General features: G+C 40.3%; 1 protein-coding gene across 1 annotated transcript; it reads left to right on the plus strand.

Moving 5' to 3' along the window:
• Positions 1–11,053: 11,053 nt before the first annotated feature.
• Positions 11,054–18,384, plus strand: LOC131252677 (uncharacterized). Its single transcript, XM_058253346.1, has 2 exons — positions 11,054–11,848; positions 17,783–18,384. Exons 1-2 carry the CDS (start codon positions 11,391–11,393, stop codon positions 17,997–17,999), a joined length of 675 nt encoding a protein of 224 aa, XP_058109329.1. The 5' UTR covers positions 11,054–11,390; the 3' UTR covers positions 18,000–18,384.
• Positions 18,385–18,998: the final 614 nt, after the last annotated feature.

The raw sequence follows: 18,998 nt of genomic DNA on the forward strand, positions 1-18,998 counted from the left end.
ATGGCCGGGTAGATGGTGATCTGGACCGTGAAATTAGTTCAATCTATTATGGATGGAACATGGTTTAATAGTCACCCAAAAGGGATGATCCTAGACATCCAAATGAATGGCCTTCAAATGGACCATCAAAAGCAAAATAGTTTGTGGTTAATTAGCATCTACCCGGACAGGTTTGAGGAAGCAACGGCTTGGATTGTACTATCAGTGAGAGTTTTAAACCATAAGCCATCTATAGAAGAGTCCACGTGATGGGCGGTCCTGATGGTCTTTACCTAAGAATCCGCCTCAGTCTGAAGGATGATAAGATGCACCTCCACATATTGCAATAGGACATGCCCAGATTACAGCCGTTTGATCCAAGGTCATGATCCAAACCGTTTATATGGTGGGCCACCCCACGAATGGGGGACACCCAGTAATGAAACTCTCATATATTGAAATATTTTATCACTTGGATCATTCAAGCGCCGTTCATTGAATATGGACCGTCTCTTTAGCAGTTGTTTTTTGTACGCCAGTGATAGAACGTTCTTCCAATCTTGAAGATTTTCGTGGCGTCTTTATCAATGGACTTCGTACAAACCAACAGCTTCCATTGCTAGTTAAGTGAGACTCTAGATCTGTACATGGATTCGAAAGCGACCCCTCTATACAGATACTGAAGTCAGATGCTCATTGGTGCTGAAAAAGAATTGTGGAGCCCACCATGATATATATTTGTTTTATCTGCGCTCGTATTCATTTTTCTAGCTAATTTTAGGGCATCCGCCTGAAAAATGAGTCGGATCTAAATTTCAAGTGAACTATTCGAAATACTTGTGATTAAAGGCTTAATGTTAAAAACTCATTGGGCCATGAAAGTTTTGGATCAAGCTGATATCTATGTGATCTAATTGATATATTAAATGGAAAATACACATTACAATGGGCTTTAGAAAGTTTTTAATAGCGTCTGTTTAATCAGCCACAATTTCCTATGAGGTGGTCAACTTCAGATTTAGATATGTGAGGAAGCAAAGGGCATAGATAGTGTGGATAAAACATATATACATTATCATGAGGCTTATGGAGCTTTTCCAACGCCAATCTCAATTAGGGGCGTACATCGAGCTGAATCAAGTCGAGCTAGCCTCAGCTCGACTCGGCTCGACCACTGACTAACTTCAGCTCGAACTTAGCTCGGTCCTTGAGCCTTACTAGCCAACTCGGCTTGGTTTGGTCAACAGCTCCGGCCGAGTTCGAGCCAAGATCGATCCGAGTTCGCCATTGAGGTATTTCCACAAACACCTGGATTGCACCTTCAAAATTCATTTGTATACGAAACAAAAGCAATGATTTTACAGGTATTTTATCAAACACCTTCTAAGCAACATAAAAACTAAGAAAAACTAAGGAAAAAAAAAAATGGTATTTGTTTTATGTATATACCTTCCTTGCCACCAGCCACACCTCATTGAGTCATTTTATCAAATACTTAGTGAGCAACATCAATGCAAAGTAACCGAGTCACCGAACTGGTTCGATTCGAGCTAGATTCGAGCTGGATTCGATCCGAGTCGAGTCAAGCTGGGGCCTACTCGAACTCATTTTCGAGCTCAAAAAATCAACTCAACTCGGCTCGAACTCAGCTTCAAATCAAGCTTTTTTGAGCCAAGTCAAGTGAGCTAACCGAGCTAGCTCGGTTCGTGTACACCCCTAATGTCAATGTTGGAAGGGTAACTTACCTATCCACCCATCTTATTTTTTCAGCTCATTTTAGGGCATGACCCCAAAATTGAAGCATATGCAAATCCCAAGTAGACGACTGTATACCAAATAGTGGGAATTGTGCTTTTACCGTTGAAAACTTCAATGGATCACAAAAGTTTCATATTAAGTTGACGTTTGTGTTTTTCCATCATCCAAGTCCGTGCGATCTTATAAACAAGTTAGATGACAAATAAATATCACCGTGGGCATTAGGAAGGTTTCAATGCTGGCCATCACTGTCCCCTCTGTTTCCTGTAATGTGGTCCACCTAAGCCTTGGATATGCTTCGATTTTAGACTGATATCTTAAAATGATTCAGAAAAATGGATGGATGGCATGGATAAAAACACATTCATCCTATGGGTCCCACAGAGTCAAAATGTTGGGATCACCACGCAATCCGATAGATTCAACGGCCATTTATCCTACAGCAATGCATATGATGCATTCTACCAAAAGTGTGGTACACTTATTTCGAGACGGTAAGAAAATTTTATACTGTGTAGGAGGGTGATATGTGAGCTCTTAAAAACTACACAGAAGACTACGTTACATGATACACATGCACTTAGAAATTACACACATGGTATATATATGTAACTCAAATTAAATCATTCTACTTGTAGGCCTTGCCTTAAATGGTTTATAATACAACAACATACAAAAATGATGTCTTAATTGGTTGATTAGTTCATATTTAATGGACAGTCAATATGAAAAATAATCAGTAGCTCGAATTCGATAAACAAAATTTTCATAAATTGGGGATCATGTATTTTCAGTTAAATATACATTTTTAAGTTTGTCACTTGTCATTATTTAAGGTGTGGGACTTAGTTCAGACAGACCGAGTTTGGCACCATGAATAACCTAGAGGATTTATCCTCAACTCGAACCGAGTCCGAATTGGGTTAGTTCCGACTCAACTCGAGATCAAATGAGTCAGTCCATGTCATCGACTCTTTTAACCTAGATATGTAGTAGAACATATTGAATAGTTCCTTCTGATCGATTGGTACAGCGATCGATTTCGATTGATCAATCGTTACAACAATTGATTTCTTGATAGATTTACTCGCCACAATCGATTGATTGATGTCTCAATGAACTTACTCGTTATGGCTGATTTTGTAACGACTTAACCTAATTGCATTATGACTTACACCAGGCCGCAATGGTCTACGGTAGGTTGCGTACACATGCTGGGTTGAGTCAAGATCAACCCAAGGCCTGACCATTGACTTAAATAGGCCATGATTTCTAGTTTAAATCTAAATTGAACCTGATTCAATGCAACCCGACTTGTAAGCGGGTTTGGTTTGTTAGCTTTGGGTTGCAATGAATGTCATCATGGCAACCTTAATTGATTATCAGATTAATGGACATTTATTAGATGGTTGAAATTGAAAGAATCCAACGGTCCATTTTCAATGAACAAGTATCCATGAATTAGAGATTAGGATTGTTCAACCAATTTGGTTTTAGGAATGTATTAGTGAGTTCCATAATTTAGTGGGTTTATTTTGACTTAATGTCTGCCACTTGTATAATTTCAGTGCCTGTGTACCACGCTTCATTTGCTGCTAGAATTAGATTACCCTCGGGCTGTCAACGGGCCGAGTCTGGGTAGCTATTGGCCCCAAGTTTTGAACCTTTTCAGGCTGGGCTATCGGGCCAGCACTATTTAAAATTCTAGTTTCTAGGCCAGAGACCGGCCTATTGACACCCTATCTCTCTCTTAAGGCTACAAATGGGCTGGGCATGGGGTTGGTTAGAGGTGTACACAAGTTTATTCGAGTCGAGCTTTGCCCAGCTCAGCTTGACTCGGCCAGCTAGAGTCTTTAGCTCAAGCTTGGCTCGGCTCGGCTCGGCCATTGAGCTAGGATTGGCAGTTCGGTCCAGTTTGAGTCTGAGTTTTCGAGCCGGTTTCGGTTTCAAGTCTGATTGGGCCATAACCACCATCCGACTATACTAGAGCCACCAGTGGTTAGGGTTTGAGTCATCTGACCGTCCGTTTGGGCCATAGCTATAGCCAATCGCCACATCTTGACCAGACAAATGCTAGAAAATGAGAGAGACAGGAGAGGAGACTCATTTTTTCAGCCGTCGGTCGTCCGGACAAATGCTAGAAAATGGAGAGAGATGAGAGGAAAGAGAGTAATCACCGGTTGAACGCTGGAGAACGACAATAAATAGAGGAAAATACCATCGGTATTAATCATCGGTCGCCATTCGTGCGCTGAAGAGACGATTTGGGTGAACGACCAAGATGATTTTGGTGCTAGGGTTAGGGTTGGGCGAACAGTCGAGACGATTTGGGTGTTGAGGGGGTTAGGTTTTTTTTTTTTTTTAATAAAAAAAACAATATTTGGGTGTCCAATTTTTTATATATGCACTCAAAAATCGATTCGAGTCGAGTTTGAGCTCAATACCAAGTCGAGTTGAGTCGAGATAGGTCTAGCTCGAACTCGACTCGAAAAGTTTCGAGCTCATTAAAACTGGCTCGACTCGGCTCGAACACAGTTTCGATCCAAATCAAGTCGAGCTTTTCCAAGTTGATCCGAGCAAGCTAACGAGCTAACTCGACTCGTGTACACCTCTAGGGTTGGTATTGGATAGGGGTGTATACGAGTTAAACCGAGTTAAGCTTGGCATAGCTCGACTTGGCTCGGTCACTAGCTGACCCCAGCTTAAACTCGGCTCAACTTGGTCCTCGAGCCTGACTGGCCAGCTCAGCTCGGTTCGGTTAGTAGCTTGGGCCAGTTCGAGCCAAGATCAAGCCTCTATGGTATTTTCTCAAACACAGAGAGTGCACCTTCAATTTCTCACATAATGCAAAGCGACGGCATTGGTTTACATGTATTTCATCAAACACTTAATTGACAACATAAAAATCAAGATACAAAAGTATTTGTTTCATATCCATACCTTCCTTGCCACCGGCCAACACTTCATTAAGTCATTTCATCAAACACTTGTTAAGCAACATCAATACCAAAATAACCAAGTCACCGAACTAGTTCAACTTGTGTTTGATTCAAGTTGGGGTTCAATCCGAGTTGAGACGAGCTCGGGCAAGCTCGAACTCGACTTGAAATTTTTCCAAGCTCAAAAAATCAACTTAGCTCGGCTCGAACTCAATTTCAAACTGAGTCAAATCGAGGTTTTTGGAGTCGAGTCGAGCAAGCTAACCGAGCTAACTCGGTTCGTGTACACTCCGTGTATTGGAGTGGATTTTGAACTATTTCGGGTCGGCCGTATTTAAATATCTGATTTTGACACTCCTACTGGCTCTGTAAGGCATGTAGGTTACTCTGGTAGAGCATGATGGCTCGTACACATGCGCTAAAAAAAATAAAAATAGATAAGTAGGATTCATGTAACTCCATTTGAACAATATAAATGGAGGGCCCACTCTAAAAAAGGTCATATTATAAGAGTAGATATCTTGAAAAATCCTAACTTCTTATTAATGGACAGTAAATTTCAGAAGTTTGCTATTTTTATTCTTTGCGCATGGATCCACTAAGGTGGGTGGATCCCTGATTGTGGGGCCCACCTTAACGTATTTGCGTTACATCCACGTGGTCCATCCATTTTAAGCTAACTTCTTATTAATGGACAGTAAATTTCAGAAGTTGGCTATTTTTATTCTAACCGTACGTTTGCACATGGATCCACGAGAATCCCTAATTGTGGGGCCCATCTTGATGTATTTGTATTACATCCACGTGGTCCATCCATTTTGACAGATCATTTAGGGCATGATCCTGAAAAATGAAGCAGATCTATATATCAGATAGAGCACACCATAGGAAACAATGGGTATTCACCATTAGAAACTTCCTGTGGGCCACAGAAGCTTTGGATAAAGCTGAAACTTGTGCAGTCCCTTCATCATGGTCTTTGTGACGTTATCAAAGATTTCCAGTGGCCCCTAAAAAGTTTTTAATGATGGGTATTCAATCACCACTGTTTCCTGTGGCGTGGTCCACCTAAGATTTGGATATGCTTAATTTTTGAGAAAATAACATAAAATGTTCTTTCAAAATACATGGTAGGTGTGGATGTAAGTAAGACGGTGGGACCCACAGTCAGGGATCCACCCAAGCCGCGCCCCCACAAATCCACAGATACGACGCATCAGTTCAGTGTAATTTTGATTTACAAACCATTTAAAGTGGGCCCCACATTTCAGTGTAATGGACGGATTGGATGAATATTACACATCATAGTGTTCCCCACGCGGCTTCGAATGTATGTGATCATTATCCAATTCCAAAAGAAACAGCACTAGTCTACTTGATGGGTTGCTTATGCCAACGTGGTGGAACTTTAATAAGATCCACTCCGTCCATCAGGTACTTTGCCTCATTTTCATAATAGAATCCAAAATTTACAATTATATAACACTCAGGTGGACCACACAAAATGAAACAGTTGGGATGGGACACCCACAATTAATTTATGTAGGGCTCACCGGAGTGTTTATACACCATCCGATCCATACATCTGATCTGCCTCATCAAGATAAAAGAATTACCCAAAAATCACTGTATTTCAATTAATATACGTAGGGCCATACCATGTGAATTTACATGTTCTGGTATTATCAATGGGATGGCCCACTTGAGTGCTGATTCATCCCGTTTCTTTGGAACCAAAACCAAACAAGGGGTTGGTAAACCTGATGGAAGGTGTAGATTTCATGCACGTCAAGTCGATTCTCCGACGTCAGAGAAAAGTAACCTCGGTAGGTACATAAGCAAGGCACGCACGCAATTTCCGTACTATTAATAATAGTAAATGGTCCAGATTTGAAAGAAAAGAATCAGATGGTTAATATTGAAATCTTAGAGTGCCTTTTGGGCTGTGCTCTATCCACACTTGGATTAGAAATTTGGACGGTTTAGATTTCTCTACAAGTCTGCCACGTGTACGATTGAAATCTCAGTCACTTTGAAATTACATAGAAATTGCATACGTGGCATAATATAAATTCAATATAAGCCGGCCAAATTTAGGGTTTCAAATCAGATATACATGAACCTAAAAATTTAATCTTATTTGATCATCTGACTATCCGATTGGTGGCCATTTATTGGACGGTTGAAAATGAAAAGAGAAAAAATCTAATGGTGACTTAAAACAGTGGTTTCTGTACTTGACTTCCTGATGATTCAAGGAAAGCCCTATAGGGGTAAGCTCTGTGGGGCCCATATAAACTATTTGTAAGATGATTCCCACCGCGATGAACTGAAGAAAACAAATATTAGTTTGATTCGAAACTTGTGTGGCTCCACAATGATTTCAACGATGGACGTTTAATCTCAACTGTTTCCTGCGGTGTACCACACTGGAGCTTTGGATCTGCCTCATTTTCAGGTTTATCTCCTAACACAAGCTGGAGAAACTGATGAACGGAGTGGATGCCACTCAAACATCACAGTGGGACCCACAGATTAGATGGGACACGGATTTCCTGTGATCCCTATTACATAGAGTTCCTGTGATCCAAACCTTTGTGGGGCCACCACAATGTGTGTGACAAATCCACTCCGTCCATCAGTTTCAACAGATCATGATGTTAAGATGTTGGGAAAAAACGAGTTGAAATGACAATTAAATGGGCCACACTGAGAGGACTTAGATTGGGTGGTGAGGCCCTTAGGTGAAATGACGTGGACAGTTTGATTGGTGGGTTGGAACTCACATCCATGAGGCCTTTTTTGTAAGGTTTTTCAGGCATTTCACTAGTCTCCGAAAACATACGACCCCACCAATCAAATCTAATCATGTCATTTCACTACCTACCTAGGTGGTGACCGGGGAGCGTGCTCCTCACGGAGCACCTGACTCCCTTTAGGCAGTGACCCCCACGTATGGTGGGAAAGCCCACCAACCCTGGTATAATGCATTTGTTTTTTACAAAAATAAGTAAGATTCAAATTCAAATGGACCACACCACAACAAACAGCGGAGATTGAATGCTTATCATTGAAAATTTCTTGAGAGCGTAATGTAATGTTTATTTACCATACAATCTCTTTAATTCATATAAATTTGGATAAGGGAAATACAAATATTAGCTTTTATTTATTTTATTTTATTTTAATTATTATTTTAACACACACACACACCACCACACAAATATTAGCTTGATCCAAAGCTTTTCACACCTGTTTTCAATAGTGGATGGTTGTGCCAGAATCAATAAAGTGGCTTGATCAACTTTCAACCCCGAGCACTGAAATAAATAGATATGTCTGATGCGAATGTATATAACCAAATTATGAGAAGCATAGCCACTTACTCAACCATTTTGTGAAAATTTGTAACGATTTAACAATAATTATAGTGAGATTCTTCTTTTGAAAGTGAGTTGCATATTGCCTACCATAACAAAAAAAAAAGAAATTAATACGATCAAACAAAAGGAAAAACTTACAATCAATTATTAGGAGTAACTACAAGAATATCTCTTGAAAGGACTGCTTGATGTTGAATAAAATTCAAGTTCAATGTATAAGCATAAACCTAGATTATAGCTAAGAATTAAAAATTATTGTTAATAAATTATCGTTACTTCTAGGATATAAAGTAAATTGATAGATTTAATTTGATTAATGTATATAGGGTTACTTTGTGAACTTTCTCTATTATTTATAAAGTTTTCTTATGCAACTTATTCTTCTATACACTTCTTTTGTTATTCTATTGATTGCGGTAGTCAAAGATACCTTTTTAGATCATTCTCTTATTACATTTTTTCCTTCTAATTATTTATCATCTCTTGATTGCATTCCACTTCAAGCTGCTTGGCCACATCTTACAAATCCTCCACATGTTTTATTTTTTATTGCAATGACACATGTCATTTTTTCTTTAGCTATCTCAATAACAATTGTAAATCACAACAGATGGTACGAGACAAAACACATACATCATGGGTGATGAGCGAATTAGGTGAGACCCCAATCCACCAAGGTGGGTGGACTCCTTATTACGGGGCCCATTGTGATTTATGTGACAAAATCCATATTGTCCATCTGTATTTAAAGATTATTTTAGAGCATGATTCAAAAAATGAATAGATCCAAATCTTAGGTGAACCATAATACAAGAAACCATGATAATCTCCCATTAAAAACTTCCTATGGACCATAAGGGCTTGTTTGAATTTTCAATTCACTAGTAAATTCTGTGAAATATGCAATGATTATTTTTCCAGTATTTACCAATTCTTTTCCATATTTGATTTGACCACATGCTTTTTTATGCAAAAATTGAAAATGCCGCAACATATTTCTAAGTCCCACCGTGATATATATTGCTTATCTGCACTGTCCATCTATTATGTCTAATGAGGCATATCCAAAGCTCAAGTGAACCACGCCACAGGAAAAAGGGAATTGAACACTTACCATTAAAAACCTTTTAGGGTCAGTGTGGGCCTTTTGAGTGTTAGATCTACCTTATTTTTCGGCATGATTTTTCGGCTCATGCCTAAAAATATTGTGGTAAAACATATGAACGGAATAGATATATCCTATACATCACCTTGAGGTCAATAAATTTAAACTAGCCTTTTGAAGCGATTTTCAAAGTAAAAAGTTGGATGCATTTTTAACAGATGAAATGATAATAAGTATCCATTTCAAAGGTATTTACACATGTTTTTAAAAATCAAACACGCCCTAATCCAAAACCCCCCCTAAAATATGAGGTACATCAAATCCTGTATACACCACACCACAAGAAACAATAAAAATTAAATGACAACATTGGGACGTTGGAAAGTTGATATTTTGAATAACCTTGTGAACCGGTTGGATATTATAAAATCATCATAGCGGGCTATGAAGGTTTTAATGGGAGTCAATTAGGTGGTGACCCCTCTACTATAGTGCACAAAAATTGTTACAGGCCCACCCTGATGGGAGCAGATTAGGTGAGACCCTAATCCATCGAGGCTCATTGTTGTGTATGTACCTTAAATCTACACTGTTTAACCATTGTGAAAGTTCATTTTAGGGCATGATACCAAAATTTAAGGAGATCCAAATCCTAGGTGGACCGTATGATAGGATGCATCAGTGATTGAATCTCCACCATTAAAAACTTCATGGGACTCACCGAAACATTTATTTATCATCCAACCCGTTGATAACATCACAAAGATTTGGATGAGGAGACCAAACAAATATCAGCTTCATCAAAAACTTTTATGGGGTGTTTGTTTTCTTATTTCTAGTTGAAAATAAAAGTAAATAAGCAGTCATTATTTCCCCTAAGCAATGCACCGTAGCCACCATGCAAAGTAAGCTTTGATTTGACTTAAAACTAATATTGAGAAAAAAAAATTTCAAAATTTTGCAGGGTCTACCATAATATATGTATCTGATCGAAGCCGTCCATTCATTGTAATAGCTCATTTTAGGGTATAAACTGAAAATTGAGGCAAATCCAAAGTACAAGTGTACCACAACACAAGAAACACGGGGATTAAACACACACCATAGAAAACTTCTTGTGGGTCATATGAGTTTTGTATCCAGCTGATATTTGAGTTTTTCCTTCATCCTTGTCCATGTGATCATATGAACAGGTTAGATCAAAGATACAAATTAGTGTGGGACCTACGGATGGCTTCACATTTCAACGATAGATGCCAATGTCCCCTTGTTTGACACAGTGTGGTTTAATTGAGCTTATAATTTACCTATTTTTTTTTTTTTTTTTTAAACACAAGTGCTAAAATAATTTGATAAAATAAATAAATGGCATGGATCAGTTACATACACCACGGTGAGATCTAAAAAATTCACTCGGTCATTCTCACCTATTTCTTCAAAAAGTAAATTCCAAAAATCAAGGTATAATTACCCTTCATATTTCATCTCTTCCAAACGGTAGAAATAGATTATAATTATCTATTTACTATCATTTACAATGATATATATAGGAAAACAAACCGCCCTAAAAGATTACGTTGTTTTATAGCAAGCAATATCCTATGAGGAGGTAAAAGGTAATGATGTGAGTTTTACACCATGTTACTCAGATAATTCATCATCCAAACCGGCCCAAGATTCCAACACAGGCTGGTAGAATTGATGGACGGAATGGATGGTACACTGACATCTCAGTGGGCCCTACAGAGATTTGGTTTACAGGAACTCCAAAACTCTTTTGAGTCAATGTTTGTCATGCCCCCAGTCTCCAAGTACCTGCGCATCAAGAGACATACTCCGCCAGAGTATGAAATAAATCCTCCTCTCTTGTATATGAACATGCGTTGATCTTCCGAGGAATTACTCCGTCTCTTACAAAACCCTTCCTTTTCTTTTTTCTTCCTCTTCACAAGAGCAGACAAAGGAAAATGCAGGTCTCTGCAACGAAACTGTAGTGCTTTCTTCCCCTTAATTCCTCCACTCTCTCTGCAGAAACTGCAATATTTTCCAGCTGTCTCTCCCTCTCTCTCTCTGTCAATCTCTGTAGAGACTGACAGATACAGAAATTTTCCAGACTCTGTTTTGCTTCGAAATCATGGAATAACCTTCCCAAAGCTACCATCTTTCTGGGATTTTGATGCTCTCCTACACCTTTCATGAAGTTTCAGCATCTGGGTTTTCTTCCAAATGGCAAAAGAAGAGAAACCCCATAAGGATTTAGAGGCTGGGAGCAGCGTTGGGCCCCACCACTCTCTCAGCAGCGATGGTGACAGTGGCTGCTGCTCTGACGGTGAGGATGAGTCATGGCATTCGCCTTTCGGCTCCAACCGGCACGGTGGAGGGTCGTGTGACGACGAGCACGGGCTCTCCGGTGTGTCCGACCGCGAGATCGGCGGCGGCTCGAGCCACCGTCGGGACTCTTCGGTGTCTGATTGCTGCTCAGACGCCGATTTGGAGAGTGGGGTCCCGGAGATTAAGGTGCATTTGGCGAAGGTAGAGAAGGATTGTCGGATTTGCCACCTGAGCCTCGAGAGCGGGAGTCAGGAGTCGGGGGTTCCGATTGAATTGGGCTGCTCCTGCAAGGACGACTTAGCGGCAGCACATAAGCAATGCGCTGAGGCGTGGTTTAAGATAAAAGGGAACAAGTAAGTATAAATATAAAATCTGTGCATTTTCTGTACTGAATTGAAGAAAAAAAAAAAACTCAATCTTTGCATTTGATTCCAGCATTTTGATAGAAATTGCTTATACCATTTTGTTGGCTTTTCAATTCACTGGCATTTGATTATTGTGGATGCATTTCGGGTTGTAAAAATTCAGTCTTTGCAACGGATTTTGGAATTACATGTGAAACTGCAGATATCTTTTTGTTGGTTATTTGATTTTCAGGTGTTTCACTTTTTGCTGGATGCAATTACGATTAGATGCTATTTCACATTTTTACTCTTATTATCTATCAGTAGCTGTGAATTTACAAATACCCTTTTCCTTTTTGGCTGTAATCCTATTTACGGGTGAGGAAAGCGCTTGATTTTTTATTTTTATTTTTTTTTAAAATTAAAGATACTGAAATTTACTGTCTGTTTTGCATTTTTCGTGCTTATCATTTGAGTAGTGTGAATTTGCAAATACCCTTTTGCTGTTTAGATTTTTCAATGTCTGCTGAAGAAGATTGCGTCAATTTCATCTTTGAAGATCACTGGAATGTATGTTCTTGATTGTGTTCTATGAACACCCTTTCGCTGTCATCCTTCTTCTTGCGGAGAAGGACAATGCACAGATCTTATATTATTTTGTAAATTACCAAATTCCAGTCTTGTCTGTAGCTTGGAGTTGGTTTGATTGTTATTATTATCTTTTTCAATACAATCTCTGAAGTTTTTCGTAACTCGGAGATGAGTTTTCTCTTAGTTTATGAAAGTAGGAGATAAGAAATTCACTCAATCTAAAGCATTCAATAGTATAAGCTTTATTAAGAAGCAAATCTCTACTTTAAAAGGAAAAGTAAAAGCAGATTCTATCAATTTCAAAAAAAAAAAAAAAAAGGGCATCAAACCAAACATTGGGATAAAGAAAAGCATTCGGAATTTTCCAATGGTGCTGGTGATTCCCTGCAAGTCGTTGTTTCTTATTTCTTTTCAGTGACGGAATCTGTTTTAGTTTTCTCCTTCTTTTTAAAAAGCAGGAATTTAACTCTTATTGCTGCAGATGCTACATCATTTAGGTGCAAAGGATTTCCTCTAGAAGATACGACCCAGTCGATGTTTCTTAGTGCAGAGTCCATTCCCTTTGGATTGTTTTCTCTTGGTGTCTTCTTTTGTCATTGATCCCTCCTTCCTCTTCTCAGAACATGAGTGCATGTATGGGATCTTGGCTGTCCATCGGGTAGCCCCCACCGTGCACGTGTCCCATAAAATCAGTCAAGTTTACCAGTCAGGTGGGCCATACATGTAACAATGAAATGGACCGTCGAGAATAAATTGACCAACAGTTTGCTTGCAACATACACCGGTGGCCAGCCTAATGAGCAGAGGGGCTTGGCATTTGGCCTGGGGCATGTTCACGGTGGGGGCTGCATGGGGAAGGGGCTGATCTTGCAGACGTGTCATGGGCTTGAACTTCTCCTGCGTGGAGGATTCTTTTCTTTTAACTGATGCATTTGGTAAAGAAGCAATGCCATTGCCGAACAAGTTTCCAATGAGAAGAGATGCCTGCATACCCCTTCCTTAGCTAGCAGAATGTCCATAGAATTAGCCTTCGTGGAATGCCGTAGAAAACGAAATGTTTGTCCTCTCAACTGCTTCTCTGATCTTGTTACATAAAAATGATAACCTCCATGGTTCCAGTCTCCTTCCTAATCCACAAACTGACCAACTGAGAAGCTCCTTCCACCATCGATTGGATACCCTGAAGTCCCAACTGTATCAGCAGCTGTAGTTCTTGACAAATCACTTTGATTTTTGTATCCTTCTTAAACTCATCCCTGCAGGGACCTAAGAACGACACATGGCTTGAAAAATTGTTGGTTTCTGTCTAAACTAAGCGAGTTACCTCACCGATACAGGACTGAAACATGATTGAGTTAGAGCGAGTAGGGGTGAGTTATACGTACTGGTCCGGGTCCCCATGTGAGTTGCACTCCAAAACCGCTACTTGAATCCATGGAATGACATGACGTGCCCACCACATGAATCCATCATGAATTCATGACCCCACCTATACCTGCCATTCCCTCCAAGCGGACCAATGCGCCCCAATATTTATTTTCCACAAGCCACATAGAGGACACCACCTGGATTTCACCTCCACCAAATGCTCCCTACAATGAATGGTCACTTCATACTTTCTAAGGACATCTCCCACCAACTAACCAAAAACTTCTTTGCAGCAAAGCACCCGACCCATCGGTGCCTCCTTGATCTTAGAGTAAAGGATGTTGCAGGACATACCAAGATTGTGTTGAATATTCTTTTGTTCCACTCCTTCAATTCTTCTTGAAGAGGGTACTCAATCTTCTTTGTCACTCAGATATCCTTTGCATTCTCTTTGTCATTTTCAGGTTTGGGCAATTACAAAATAAGACTGTATGCACATTTTAAAAAGATAAGCTTTAGTAAATTCTACTCATTCTTAGTGGGTTGTTATTGTAGTCAGCGCACGTGCATATACAATGTCTTCGTAATTTACACCATGAAGCTCTAATTTCACCATTTTTCATTATTTCTTATGGTGTTCATTTTCCTTGTGATATATGATTTCCCTCCGTGATTCAATTAAAGCATGGAGGCACTATTCTTTTCTTTGTGTGGTCAATGAATCATCATAATCATCACTACCTGAGCCCTTCTAGCAACAATTGGGACTTGGCCTTTGAGTAGTAGTCTGGCCAAAAAGCTTCACGATCAGCAGTCTATGGGACATCAATCCTCCTTGTAGGCTCTGGAGTCCTGGACTCAGTCATGGAAATGGCTCATATTAACACCACTTGCATTCTGACACTGTCGCACCCAGTTCCAACCCCCAGCCCAACCAATCCATGCATACCTCAAAGGGAAAAGGAGGGTCATGCAACAGCCAATTATCTCTAGAAACCATTTGGCCATTCGGAGGACAATTTAGTGAGATTTGTTCAACCAAACTGTCTCAAGTTCTTTAAAAAGGGTGCATTGGCCCATTACCACGGTTTTTAGAGTTGGTGACTCAGATCGACTCGTTCCGTCTTGATTCGGGTAGCAATGCATTCAAGTCAGGGGTGACTCTGTGCATGTGCAGGTGGATGTCTTGCTATTCACAAACAAACATTCTTCCATCATTTGTTACATAACCAGCTCGTTAAAATCTCGGGTCTTTTCCATGCTTAGACTTTCTGAGGTTTACCTGTCCTGATATGGGATGATGGGGTTAATGCTATTTGCAGCCTTGCTTATGCATGTGCCAAATACTAGTGCCTCACCCCCACATGTACTATTGTGGCACACATGCCTAACCCAAAAATCAGGCCAGCCCACTAGGGGTGCAAATGAGTCAGGTTGGGTCGAGGGGAGTCCCATAACCAACCCATTCAATAATCAGGTTTGTAATTTGGTCACAGACCTAACCGATTAAGATATTGGTTGGGTTTGGATCGGGTCCCAAGTCAAAGTGAGCCAACCCATTTACTAGATGGATCGGCTTTGGTTCTCTAAGGATCTAGATCAGACTATTTATCCCATAGGTGAATTGGATTTTCGCACTAGTAATGCCCAAGTGGTTGTATCTAGGATGAGAATATTCAACATGGGCTTGACTGATGAACAGCACGTGTGTGAATTGTTTTCCTCTGTTAGACATACCCTCATCTTCTGTTCCTCTCAATGGAAAGGTCATTTGGGTCCTCTCATGCCTGGTATCATGGAAGTCAGGAAGAGACAGCCTTTCAGTCGGTCCACTGAGGCAGCTTCGGCAGGGGTTACACTATCAATTAAAGGAAACAATCTTCCTTTCAAATTCCAATGACATGAACCCTTCGTTTGGAATTGTTTGAGCGGAAAGCTGAGATTGCATAAAGGTAAGACGAACTTGTTATCGAGGCAATTGGTAGCTTGTAATAATATTACCGCCATTTCGAAGACCTTTTCTTGGTTGATGTGGTCCCATGTAGCAAGATTCACAATCTCATGTTGCAAAGAGAGATCTCTGGACATGTTGGTTCCAATGACGGTTTGATTTTCATTTACCGTCATGAGCTTTCGGTTCATTCAATGTGTGTTTATGCGTTTTGGTTGAGCTCACCTATGTTAGTGGGCAGGTCTAAGAAGAATATATCATATATGTTTGCATTGCTTGAAAATTCAGAAATGATGTTGCACAGGCAGATCAAAATGGAAATGCTACAATGTACAGCTCTTTTCATAGCGAATATAGGGCTGCAACTTGGCTTCGGGTCGACCTGAACATGATTGACTCAACCCAAGTTCTGGTTGGGTTGGAAAAGCCCCAACACGATTTGAATTCAGGTTGGGTTTGGGTTGAGCAAATCCAGGTCGGGTTGGGTTGGGAATAATCACATATATTTGGGTCAGGTTGAAGTCGAGTTGGGTTGGGTTTGAGTATAGATGACTTTGGGTTGGGTGCCTCGGGTTGGAATTGGGATCGGGTTGGGTTGCCAGTTGGGTCCTCTTGAGGTCGGATCGGGCTAGGGTTGACCCAACCTGCCCGAGTTGCTCCCCTAAGTGCATACATATGGTGATCAGGAGTCTACATTGGTAAGCCACGATGTGGATAGGCAATGTGCTGAAAATCCATGGTCCAAACTCAACCAGAGCAAAAAATAAATAAATCACAGTTGTTCAAACACTGCTGCCTCACCAAATTGACAGATTGAGTGGCTACACATGTTTGCAGCCAGGAGGGAGCTCCATAGAGATGCGGCTGCATCTTAGAATATCTGTAGATCAGTAAGCTACAAGGCAAAGATCCATGATTTCTCAACTTCCTGCTTCTCAGCTGATTGAGAGGTTTTCTAGTCCCACATGCATACCTGGCCAGCCTGATAACTTCCTTTCAACGCCTAGCCTGGCATTGAAGGATGTTGAAGGGAAGTTATTTGATAATCTGGCAAAGCAGGACGCTTGATATGCAGGTGCTCAGAAACTGTAAACGTGGCATATATTATCTCAAATTAAGCTGATGAAATTGTGGAACCCAACCCATTATCTCTAAATCACAGACCCAAGATCAGATTGGTTGAACCATTCTAATCTCTGATTCGTTGAGACTGTTGAAATAGGATGATTGGATATTTTTCATTTTTAACCATCTAATAAATGTCCACCAATCCAACAGTTAAATGATAAAGAAAGCATAATTTTTGGTTGATGATACATCTAAACTGGGACCCATAATTTGGACAGGTTAATTTGAATTACTTTTATGCCATGTATGCAATTTCCGAGTATTTTTTACTTGTTTGCCATGTATGCAATTTCCAAGTATTTTCCAAGTGCCTGTGCATCATTCATCTCACCCTGCCAGAGTATTGAACCCTCCCTCCCTCCCTCCCTGTGTGTGTATAAACTCTATAAACTTCTCTATCTTATGATATCTAATGTATATAACAACTCAAAGCTTGTATAATGGTCAAAAGACTCAGGACCCAGATCAACTTGTTCAGCCTGGACTCAGGTAACTCAGTGGTGTCGAACCGGATTGGGTCCAACTGAGTCCGAGTCAACTCATCTGAGTTTCACCCTACTTAGTTTAAAGCTATGATATACAGAGCTCTACTACGGCTGCTTGCGGGAGCAGGATCTCCAATCTCTCTTCCCACGTGTCATGCTGGCATGTATGAAATCCATTCATTAGGTGGACATCACTGGCATGCACCGTGTTTCACAAATAGGTTTGCCAGTCATCAGATGGGCTGCATTTTGCATAAACCACTGTTCAATTCTTTTTAATTGTTAATTATTTTTTTCAGTACACATGGTGGGCGGCATACATGCTGATTTTTGGGTCACCATGCTTTCCTTATACATGACATTGTATTTCTCGAGCACCTTTCTGGAGTCTTCCTATACAAATTTTTTTTTTTTTGGCAGGACCTGTGAGATTTGCGGTGCAACCGCACGCAATGTGGTCGGTGCAACTGAGCCCGAGTTCATAGAACAATGGAATGAAACAAGCACTGCCGTACAGGTGGCCCCTACAGAAACAAGAAGCTTCTGGCATGGGCACCGCTTCCTCAATTTCCTGCTCGCTTGCATGGTATTTGCCTTTGTCATCTCATGGCTATTCCACTTCAATGTTCCCTCCTAAGTCATATTTAAAAAAAAAGAAAAAGAAGGAATCCTACATTCTCTAGTTCTAGTAGTTTGAAAAAAGAAAGATTGGAGAGAGAATCCAATGAGAAATCACAACCAAATTGCAGTCTTCAGGTTATCCATGTGAGTATCACGGGCATATATATATATATATATATATATATATATATATATATATGTCGTATGGTTTATGAGCTCCTTTGCACTTTTCTTTATGTTGTATTATTGTGTGAGCGGCGCATGAAATTGCTTAGACTGTCGCCATCCTTAGTACCACATTTTCTTTCATCTTGAAAGGCTAGTGTGGTGTTTGTCTGTTGCATTAATTGTAATTTTACTGATTGAGATATGCAACGAGCGTCATTGACATGTTGTCAGCATGCTTGTTTACTTGTATCCTTTTCCTTCTTTTTTATAACAAATACACGCATGACGTTTGCATGTATTGAGATGAATTATATGATCCTTCATATGACAATATATGCAGTCTACTCGACACCCGAGTCTGTACAAGTAGTGCTTTTGTATGGTGATCCAGACCATTGATATGATGCGCCCCCCAATCTATGGACCATGACCCAACAATCTTCGAATTGGACAACTGGAAATGGCCAAAAACATTGGCCATGTCCAATCTGGATGATTTTTGGGCCATGTTCCATACATGGCACGCCCATCAGTTTTGATTGTCTTGCTCACCTGATCATGGGCTCCATGTTGCAACTCCATTGCTCCCTATGTATTCATACTGCTCGGGCCCATCATACGCCTGCCTGTTTGCCCTTTTGATGGATAATTTGCCTATGAATTTTTTGTTTCTGATCATCGCCGATGTGTCCCACCCATCAAGCTGTGAGGCATCCCACCCGTAGGGCCCATGAAATTACATGTTTTTTTTACTGAATGGGTGGTGCATACAGCAGCTGCTGAGACATTTCCAACTGCTTGTTTTATCTTCTTTCCATCAGGTTAGTACAATGTGCATGGTAGGTGG

This window comes from Magnolia sinica, chromosome 8, assembly GCF_029962835.1.
Source record: "Magnolia sinica isolate HGM2019 chromosome 8, MsV1, whole genome shotgun sequence".
NCBI classification, from domain to species: domain Eukaryota; kingdom Viridiplantae; phylum Streptophyta; class Magnoliopsida; order Magnoliales; family Magnoliaceae; genus Magnolia; species Magnolia sinica.

Excerpts from the sequence above, each read along its gene's own strand:
- LOC131252677 (XM_058253346.1), top strand. The coding sequence starts at position 11,391 with ATGGCAAAAGAAGAGAAACCCCATAAGGATTTAGAGGCTGGGAGCAGC. Across the intron at positions 11,849-17,782 it reads TTTAAGATAAAAGGGAACAA|GACCTGTGAGATTTGCGGTG; the intron begins GTAAGTATAAAT and ends TTTTTTTGGCAG.